The sequence below is a fragment of the Zingiber officinale genome, chromosome 7A (assembly GCF_018446385.1).
Source record: "Zingiber officinale cultivar Zhangliang chromosome 7A, Zo_v1.1, whole genome shotgun sequence".
NCBI lineage: Eukaryota > Viridiplantae > Streptophyta > Magnoliopsida > Zingiberales > Zingiberaceae > Zingiber > Zingiber officinale.
The window spans coordinates 19,799,602-19,809,907 of NC_055998.1; the positions used below are offsets into that span (position 1 = coordinate 19,799,602).

General features: G+C 42.8%; 1 protein-coding gene across 1 annotated transcript; it reads left to right on the forward strand.

Moving 5' to 3' along the window:
• The first annotated feature begins 3,361 nt into the window (after positions 1-3,361).
• Positions 3,362-8,412, forward strand: LOC122001109 (50S ribosomal protein L21, mitochondrial-like). The gene is made up of 5 exons (XM_042555690.1): positions 3,362-3,906; positions 4,001-4,081; positions 7,454-7,555; positions 7,951-8,025; positions 8,100-8,412. Exons 1-5 carry the CDS (start codon positions 3,460-3,462, stop codon positions 8,169-8,171), a joined length of 777 nt encoding a protein of 258 aa, XP_042411624.1. The 5' UTR covers positions 3,362-3,459; the 3' UTR covers positions 8,172-8,412.
• The last annotated feature ends 1,894 nt before the right edge of the window (positions 8,413-10,306 follow it).

The following is a 10,306-nucleotide window of genomic DNA, read 5'->3' on the forward strand; positions in this document are numbered from 1 at the left end:
CCGCTCGGATGATGGCATTTTGTTCGGCGCTGAAGTCCCTCTTCCTTTGCTTTACCGGCCGAGCGTCTGGTCGGACGTGGAGCTCGTGCTGCGCTATACTCGGCGAAATCCCGGGCAACTCATACATTGACCAAACGAAGACATCACAGTTTCTCTGGAGGCATTTGATCACTTCCTCTTTCTGGCTTGCTTCCAGATCAGCCGCAATGAATGTGGTGGCCTCCGATCGGATCGGGTGAATCTGCACTTCCTCTTTTTCTTCATAAACCAAAGTGGGTGGTTTTTCGGTTATAGCATTCACCTCGATCCGTGACGTCTTCCGAGCGGAATTAGCTTCAGCTCGGACCATCTCGACGTAGCATCGCCGAGCCGCCAGCTGGTCTCCTCGTACTTCTCCCACTTTATCTTCCACCGGGAACTTGATTTTCTGGTGGAAGATGGAGACGGCCGCTCGGAATTCGTTGAGCGTCGGTCGCCCCAAAATGACGTTGTATGCTGAGGGAGAGTCAACCACGACGAAGTTTGCAGTCCGCGTCCTTCTGAGTGGCTCCTCTCCCAGCGAGATAGCCAGTCGGACCTGTCCGACCGGCAGAACTTCATTGCCCGTAAACCCATAAATGGGGGGTTATCATGGGCAGCAGCTCGGCTCGATCAATTTGTAGTTGGTCGAAGGCCTTTTTGAATATGATGTTGACCGAGCTTCCTGTATCGATGAAAACACGGTGAATAGTGTAGTTGGCTATTACCGCTTTGATGAGGAGAGCGTCATCATGTGGCACTTCGACTCCCTCCAAGTCCCTGGGCCCGAAGCTGATTTCGGGACCGCTCGCCCGCTCTTGGCTGCAGCTGACCGCATGAATCTGAAGCTGTCTGACGCTCGCCTTCCTTGCTCGGTTAGAGTCGCCTCCGGTCGGCCCGCCAGCAATAATGTTGATTTCGCCTCGGGAAGTGTTGCTTCTATTTTCTTCTTCCCGAGCGGACGGTCTGGGCCGCTCCCTAGATATCCGGGGATTGTCCTCACGCCTCGGAGTATGATGCCTCTCTGGAGTCTGTCTCTGTCGCCTGTCGGATATCATCCGATCGGCTTCACGAGGTCGCTGTCGCCTGTCGGATGATGGCGATCGGCGGTGGCCACCCCGGGGCACGGGGTGGGCGATCAGAGGAAGGCTTTGGCAATCTCTGGTGTTGTGTGTATCGGTCCGATGGAAAGAGCAGAACATGGGGGTCCATACCTTCTTCTTTGGTTTGGGCCACTCGGTAGATACTTCTTGAATGACGTGGGATCTTACATGTTGCTGGGGGCGAGCTTCTTTAGCTCGTGGTCCTCTGGGCGGCTGATGAGCAGTGTGCGGCTTCTGCTCGGCAGTGGGCGCCCGTTCGGTTGGGGCTTCCTTCCTTCGGGCCGCTTGGGCTTCCTCCACATTGATGTATTCATTGGCCCGGTGTAGCATATGATCGTAGTCTCGGGGCGACTTCCGAATGAGCGAGCGGAAGAAGTCCCCGTCCACGAGACCTTGCGTGAACGCATTCATCATTGTCTCGGAGGTTACCGTTGGAATGTCCATGACCACCTGGTTGAATCGCTGGATATAAGCTCTGAGCGACTCTCTGGGCTCTTGCTTGATGGCGAATAAGCTGACGCTAGTCTTCTGGTAGCGCCGACTGCTTGCAAAATGGTGGAGGAAGGTCGTGCGGAAGTCTTTGAAACTTGCGATGGATCCGTCCGGCAGCCTCCGAAACCACCGTTGAGCCGATCCCGAGAGGGTGGTTAGAAAAACCCGACACTTCACTCCATCTGTGTATTGATGAAGGGTAGCTGTGTTGTCGAACTTACCCAAATGATCATCCGGGTCGGTGGTTCCGTTGTATTCATCGATCGCCGGGAGCACATAGTGCTTTGGCAGAGGGTCTCGTAGAATGACCTCTTAGAATTGCCGATTGATCCGCTCGGGAGAAGCGTCCGCTCGGGGGGCCTTGCCTTTTCTGTTGTCTCGTATTGGTACTTCATCTGATGAAGATCCTCGATCATGATTAACTGCTGGGGCTTCAGGAGGCGTGCGGAATAGGGCCCGATGAAATGGAACCATGGCATGAGGTGCTTCCGCTCAGCCCCCTGATGCTGATGTTGCTTGCTGTTCAATCCGCTCGGCTTGCGACTTTTGTCTCTGTTTCACAAGCTTAACTGCTCTTGTCTCGATCAAAGCGTCGAGCTCCTCTGTGGAGAGCATCACCGAGTGCGGTCGTCCAGCCTCGTCCATTGCTTCCGATCGGATGCAGGAGCGTTCCCACAGACGGCGCCAAATTGATCATGTCTGAACGCTGAATCAACGGACGCTGGGCACGTGGCGCTCTCCAAATGGCTGACGTAGATCTTCGACCGGTCGTACGGACCTCCGGCGAACCTGCAAGGAAGTCGGGTCGGGATGGGGTTCCCGGCGACGACCCTCCGACGCTCAAGTCAGGCTAGTAGACAACAAAGAAGTGGCTCTCAATCCCAAAGAATGCGTACCTCCGGCAAAGTATGAGGCTCCTTATATAGAGCTGTGAAGGGGCTCACGCACACATACCGAGGCGAATACGTGTCCTCATCCCATACCTCAGTATGGGCTTGTCAGAAAAGCTTACCTGACACCATACTGCTACAGTCCGAGCACGCCTTTGATGGGATAGCGGAACTCTCTATCATAAGATCCTGCGTATGGCCTGATCGTCGAACATACCCGCTGTCAGAAGATGTTCCCTTGTTCTTTTCTCCTTTTACGCCATACCGAGCGTCCGACCGGCCGGCAGTTCCCTCACGTCCGGCCGGTCGTAAGTGTTGGTCCGCTCGGGAGATTCCCGGTCGTGTGCTCTGTGGGCTGTTCGTAGTGTTGCTACTTTATGTCTTTGGCCGAACGGGCTACCCGCTCGGCCATACGACCCTGTTCAACACGAGCGTCGGAACCCCGACTCCCCGCCGGGGTGCCTTTGCTTTCATCTAGACCCCGGTTGGTCGGTCGGTCAACCATTATCCGATCGGTCTTTCGACCTTTTGACTTCCACGTGGCGTTGACTTCTCGGAACGGGATCCCCTGTTCTTACAGCTGGATCATCAACTTTAAAAGACATTTTTAGAAAATTATTAGACTTTTAAAAGACATTATATATATATATATATATATATATATATATATATATATATATATATTTTGACATATGAAAAATGATATTGACGGAGCTTATGTTGCAGTTCATCTCTTGATCATTCTTACAGTTTATGCCTGATTTAGGAATTCTCAACTTTAAAAGACATTTTTAGAAAATTATTAGACTTTTAAAAGACATTAAAATAGGATAATCCGAGATGCCCATGTGCTACGCTAAAATTGCAGTGTGCCAACTAAAACCCTAAGTCCCTTACTAAAGCCCGTTGATTCCTATCGCTCGCCTCCTGGCTGAGGCCCTGCGAGAGAAGAGACCATGGCCGGCCGATGCCTTGGCACTCTCGCCCGGCATGTACGGGCTCGTCTCATCTCCACTGCTGCTCTGGAGATCCCACAAACCTCCGTGATCCTTCGATCCCTCGATCTCGCAATCAATCCAGGCTCACCTTTGAATCTCCAACACGCTCCAGTGCGAGTCCGCTCTCTCAGTTTGATTCGTGTCGCTAGCCCTCGCTTTTTTTCTTCCCGTCCAACGAATTCTTCAGACGAGGAGGAAGATGACGCTGAATACGAAGAAGGAGATGAGGAGTACGAGGAAGAGGAGACAGAACATACATTAGGTCCAAAAAGCATCGGACAAAGTGGAAAAACAGAGGAAGAGAAGGTTGCAGAGGCGGCTGAGATTGGATATAAGGTGATCGGCCCACTGGATTCGTCGGAGAATCCGTTCAAGTCATACGAACCATATTTCGCTGTTGTTCAGGTAAATATAGACTGCCGTCTTGCTTTCGTTTTTGACTTCATGGTATTATTTTTGATGCATAGAATCTTGAAAGTTCTTTTTTTGTTGCCCATAGATTGGTTCCCATCAGTTCAAAGTCAGCAATGGAGATTCCATTTTCACTGAAAGACTCAAGTACTGTGAGGTTAACGATAAGGTAAGTGCCTTCGAACATATAGTCAAGTTCGCGTGTTTCAATTGTTGCCTTCCTTGCGATTAGTATAGTGTTTTATCTCTCAATTAAGATTACTGGTTCTTTTCTTCATTCGAAGCTTGCCTCTCATGTTGGGTTGGCTCATAGCTGGACCTGCACTCGGTTCAATTACACAACTTTTGCATGCGGCCAACAGACAATGTATCCATTTTAAAGACGTTTTACATGGTTTTTAGGTTGATGTTGTGGCATTCCACCTCAAGTTGCATGCTAAGATGAAATAGTGCCTCAGGATGCAGCGAACGAATATTGTGGGCTAAGTAGCTTGCAAAGAATAAGATTGGAAGAGCTTTTGGTGTTGTGCAAGGGCAGGGGCTAGGGAAAGTCTTTCTTATTTCTGTGTCAGCATTAGGAGAAGAGTTTAGGGTAATTGAGAGGGGGCTTCTTCTACATGGTGTGGGTTGCATTATATCCTAGTTTTTTTAGACTTCTGTTTCTATGTCATATACACTTCTAGTTTATTTGTGAATATGGGCTTAGGCTAAACAATGGTTGCTCACTGGTGTTCCTTTGTTATGCATGTGTTTGTTGCCTTGTTTGTGGTCATTCAGTTACTAACAAGGCCTTAGGTGAATTGTCTTGGCGCACCATTTCTGATCAAAAAGGGATGGTTTTAGATGATAGATAATGGGGTGTGGTTTTTTATGTTGTTCTAACTTATTTATGGTTCTTTAATTATGTGAAATTCAAGAAATGGTCATGGAGAAGCCTCAACCCAAAACGTAGCATCTGAGGTGATCAAACCTAGCAAGTGGCATCATAATGCTATTTCTAGATTGGAAGAGCATTTCACTAGGCCTTCATAGTGGGTGGTGTGGTCAACATGAGAGACAAGTTTTTCTAAGCCTAACAAGGACTTCAATAGTATCATAGGGGATATTTAGTGTTCATATGAGATGTTAAATTTTTGTTAGGTTGATTAATGATATTAGAGTTGCTAACGTAGCAGGTATTCTACCTAGCAATGAGAAGAGAACAATCACTACCATCACATTGTGTCGTGTAGCTAATATTGCTATTGAGAGTACGTACAAGGTGTCATGAAGAAATTGGTGGAATGTTACATGTCAATCAGTGCCATCAATCAAGTCCATCTAGAAAATTATTCAAGCTACAAATAAACCAGTTGAAGTATCTTATTATTATTTGCCAAGACCTTGTGGATGAGTTTGCTAAGGTAATTGAGAAGATAATAGATGGTAACATGGCAAAGATTTTAATTACTTAATGTTCTAATTTGTATTATACTTTTTTCAATACACTCTTGGTTGGCAAGCAAGGTAAGACAACTCTCTAGAAGATGGTAAATAAAGTATATTGCACATGTTGCTTTAAAAAAAGAGAAAATTTGCAAAATGAGAGCAAAAAGGGTCCGTCACTAGGGCGAGAATCTAGGTAGCCTAGATCTAGATTCAAACTCAGATAAACAATGCTAATTGTTTAGGTGCAAGATATATGACCACCTCAAAAGAACTTGTCCATAGTCCCTAGATAAAAAAAGCAGAGGTTCATGATAGTGTACAAACAATCATGGCTTAAGATATTATTGTTTGTCATCTTAATGGTTAATAATAATACTTCCTATAGTACTGTAGTTTGATTTCATTGTGCAATATATAGGAGAGAGTAGTTTGAGATTTGTTATGAGTATGGCTGAGACCTCATGTCTAAAACTCAGAGGTGGAGGTGGAGATATTGGCCGTTGGCTCAATCAATCTTTGTTTTCGTGAAGAAGCTTATATATTTTGGACAAGCAATCCTTCCCAAAGATGAGGAAGAAATTGATTTCATCGAGCCTATTAGATTAAACAGTTGGGAGGGTGGTTATTGGGAATTGAACACACATGATATGATGATAAGAAGGTTAGAGACATTTGTGTGAAGACTTCTCTAACCCTAGGACATATGAGTTGGGTAGCACATCTAGTGAGCTCAGATTGCATAACGTGTCTCATGAAAACACAATCAATTAAAAGAGATAATCTTCTAGTTTTCTATGTCCTTATAGCTCCTATGGATATCCATATGTGGTTGAATAATGCAGCAATCAAAGTGGTTGCACACATGCTTAATTGAGGTTAACTCAAGGATGTAAATCCCAATTTATTCAATGGTGGAGCAAGTTGAGGTTGGTGCTTCGAAGCATCACACTTACAGCAAAATCTTATTGTGGTGGCGATTCATTGGGTTGGCTTGTTTTTTAGCCTACACGTGAGTGAATGTGAGCTTGGCACATACATGCAATGTAGCCCAGCACGACCTTATACCATGTGTGCAGGCACACCATGTTTGACTATGGCTTAATGTGCAACCGTTATAGTAATCCTTTCTTTTACATTTTTTTTTGGGTTTGGCCACTTCTAGTCTTGTCCTACGATTTTCCATATTGGGTTGTGTACAAATGCAAGAGTACCTTGGGATATGTGTAATGAGTATTGGAGAACAAAAATTTGTAGAGAGAATTTTTCTTGTTTCTTTTTGTTTTCTTAATTAGCATTTTAAAAAAAGTTTGCTTTCTTTTGCGAAATGTGAGCAACAGCTTATGCAGATTTCTCTATTCTTTTTTCTTTTCTTTTCTTTTCATATAATAGAGGCTTGAATTTTCTTTGTAGATGTAAAGTTGAACTACATTATATCCTTTCTTTTCCGTTACTTTGTGATTTGTGTTTATCATTGTATCAGAGCAAGTTGTTTAGTTCTACACTGGGTATGTTGTATATTGTTTCTACCTAGAGAGGAAAAGTTTTTCATTATGCTCCTTGTGCATATCACTATATGAGCCTTTGCAGCTGCTTGAAAAATTGGTTCTTTTTTAGATTTTTACTTATGACCAAAGCATTTTGAATGCATAATTTCTCGTGAGAGAAGACTGGACGGACCCTTTTAGAAGTAACTTGAAAAGCACTATCTAGTTTTGATATATGAATTTTATGCTAGCTCGTGTAGTAGTACCCATGGATAATCTCCTTCAAGGCTTTGATTCACTTGTATACACTCCAGAAACTTCATTGAATTTGGCATTTTTTGTCTAGACGTTTTGTTTACTTGTTTTTCGTGAACAATTATTTATTACTCTTCAATAGAACCTTCGTCCATTACTCTACTCATTGTTTTAATTTTGGATCACCTCTTTCAAGAAAGGTAACCTTTATAAAAACTTGCTATTTTGCTTTCTACCACCCGATTATCTTTTAGATTAAAACAACCAAGACAATAGCACAGATTAAGAAATACAGCAATTGTTACAGAATGCTTGCGCTAACACTCAAACGATGTTTCCTATGTTTTTATTTACTCTTTCTGGTTTGTTTGCAGTTAAACTTGCACAGAGTTTTGATGTTGGGATCAAAAACACAAACAATTATTGGTAGGCCAATGGTACCTGAAGCCGTGGTGCATGCTGTTGTTGAAGAACATGTAAGCAACCATTTATCTTTTTATTCCTTTTGTTTTCTATTGAGATGCTATCTGCATCTTGCTAGACTGTCCTTGTAGCTAAAGATAATTATACATGCAGGTATCTCTTGTATCTAATATCAGTTCTGTGGAATAAGCATTATATAGTTGTTCCTGAGATTTCGTCAAGAACTCACAATTATCCTCAGTTGCTTCTGAGTCAATACGCTTATTTTGAAATCATTATTTTTTGTTCACCGAAATAAGACGTGCTAGAAAGCAATTTTGGACCATCTTAGATCTAAAAATGTCTACTCAGTATTTCATTATTCATTTTCTTAAAGATATTTTTTTCTCTATAAATCTATGCATGTGATATCTTTTTCTTCTGCTAACTGATATTGATGTCTTCTCAGGCTTTAGACGCAAAAGTTATCATATTCAAGAAAAAACGAAGAAAAAATTACCGTCGAACCAAGGGCCACCGCCAGGTGAGATCTCAAATCAAGTACTAAATATGTTGCTTTGGTATCAGCTTCTTATAAATGCTCCATTGTCACTTTAGGAACTCACTAAGCTGAGGATCACCGATATACAAGGCATAGACAAATCAGAAATTGCTGCAACTGTTGCTTAAGTTTTTCATATTCAACAATCCAATCGCTGCCATGCACCACTGAACATGAATACATGATGATTGCATTCATGTGAACTTAGTGCTCCACCAGAACAGAAGTCGGGAAACCTCTGCCAAAATCGTGCCCCAGAACTTTCAACGATTCAAAAATTTAATATTTTTTTTTGCCTGTTTGGAAATTGTGGTAGCTAACCTCTGCTGGGATTTGTCTAATTGATCCTTTCTTGGTGATTTCCAAAAACATCTGCCTCAATTTTCTGCCATTTACTATGTTTTCACCATGTTCGCACAAACAATGGTTTGCTGTTGGTACGCATAAATTTAAATCTGGTGCTTAATAAAAAAATCATATTGTCTTATGTATTTGAAATGTCGAATCTCATTATCAAGTAAACTTGTTCACTACGTCAATTAATTTTTTTTTCTTTTGTTTTTAACACCATTGTGCAGAAGCTGCAAATTCTTTTCGGTGTGAAGCTCTTAATCAAGCTGGGTGGAATTGTCTTCCGCTGGCCTAGTTCACTATGAAATCGGACCATGCCGAGTGACACTGGCTGCTATTGGCTGAAATAGGGCCATTATTCACAAAATAATTGATAGATTATTGCATAGGAATTTTAGAATTTTAATTAATTTACCGCGCATGCTGTTTTTGGAAATTTTCATTTCGCATATATAATTATTATAATATCAAAATCACGAGCATATTGCTGTGATACCTCTCCTCCTTTTACTTGGCTTAAAAGTTTCATTCGTTTTTTTATTATTATTTTTATTATATCCATTTAAAAATGTACTGTTATCATTATCGAATTTAGATTTGAGGGTAGGAATATATTAAAGAGGTTTACAAAAGTATATTAATTTTAATTTGAAGGGATTTAAAATTTGCTAGATCTATTAGATAATTTAGTATGACAAGGATATACTTAGTATTGGTGATTTTCATAAAGTAAAAAACCAAAGAAAGAATTTAATTATGTCCCTTTACTTGTTGATTGGTATCGTTTGATATTTGAATAAAAGATTATGATAAAAAAAACATGTCCTTTTATAAATAATATTTTAAACACTATAAAATATCATCTGTATAAATAATTCAGCATCTTCGTAATAAAAAATTTTTCTCTCAAAATTACTTACTATTTTAAGTATTATTTGTATATTATTATATTACAATAACAACATACAAGCATTCAATTATTAAGTTTAAATAAACCCTCGATAGAATCGATCAAATTTTTCACCAATAATTTTAAGAAATTATTTATGTTTTCTCAAGTAAATTTACTTTGGACTTTCTTGTTAGGTTATTTCAAAGCTAGAGGGGGGTGAATAGTTTCTTGCGCTTCGATGATAATGATTTGGAGCGGAATACTCGAAGCAAGTTCTCCAATGCTAACTGATCCTGTCTGAGCGTTGAGTCGATGAACACTGGGGGCGTGGCACTCTCCGCTGTCTTCGACTGGTGATGTGGATCTCCGGCGAACCTGCAAAGAAGCCGAGCCGAGAAGGGGTTCCCGGCGACGACCCTCTAACGCTCAAGTCAGAAAGCGAAGAGAAGAGGAAGAAACAAAGTAACACTACTGTGGCTATAGTACTCCAGATTGCATACCTTCGATGAAGTCTGAGAGTCTTTATATAGGACCCCGGAGAGGCGCGCGCATGCTTTTCGAGACGTGCACGCTTCTCCAAACATACCTAAAACGTGGATGTCAGAAAAGCATGCCTGACGTCATTCCACAATCGTCCGAGCGTATCTCTGGCATGATAGTGGAAGCTCCCACCGTACGATCCTCTGTATAGCTCGACCGCCGACCATTCTGTTTGTCGGCGGCCGGTGTCTCGAGGCTGATATCGTCAGCTGTTCCTTTTGTCTCCTTCTGGGTTTTGTCATCTAATGGTCCGGTCGGGACAGCCACTCGGTTCTCCTGGCATACTGGGATGTGAGTGTATCAGACCGACCGGGAAAGTCCACGGTCACATGCTCGGATGAGATTGCGCCTTCTTGGTCTGCGACTCTTCCGAGTGGCCTGGCCACTCGGACAGATAGTTCTTTTACCTTGAGCGTCGGAAACCCGACCCGTGGTCGAGCTGTCTTCCGTCCGGCCTGGGGGATTTACGGCCGGGCGATC

Coding starts and splice junctions, on each gene's coding strand:
- LOC122001109 (XM_042555690.1), top strand. CDS start 3,460: ATGGCCGGCCGATGCCTTGGCACTCTCGCCCGGCATGTACGGGCTCGT. Junction 4,082..7,453: donor ACTGTGAGGTTAACGATAAG/GTAAGTGCCTTC, acceptor GTTTGTTTGCAG/TTAAACTTGCACAGAGTTTT. Junction 8,026..8,099: donor GAACCAAGGGCCACCGCCAG/GTGAGATCTCAA, acceptor TTGTCACTTTAG/GAACTCACTAAGCTGAGGAT.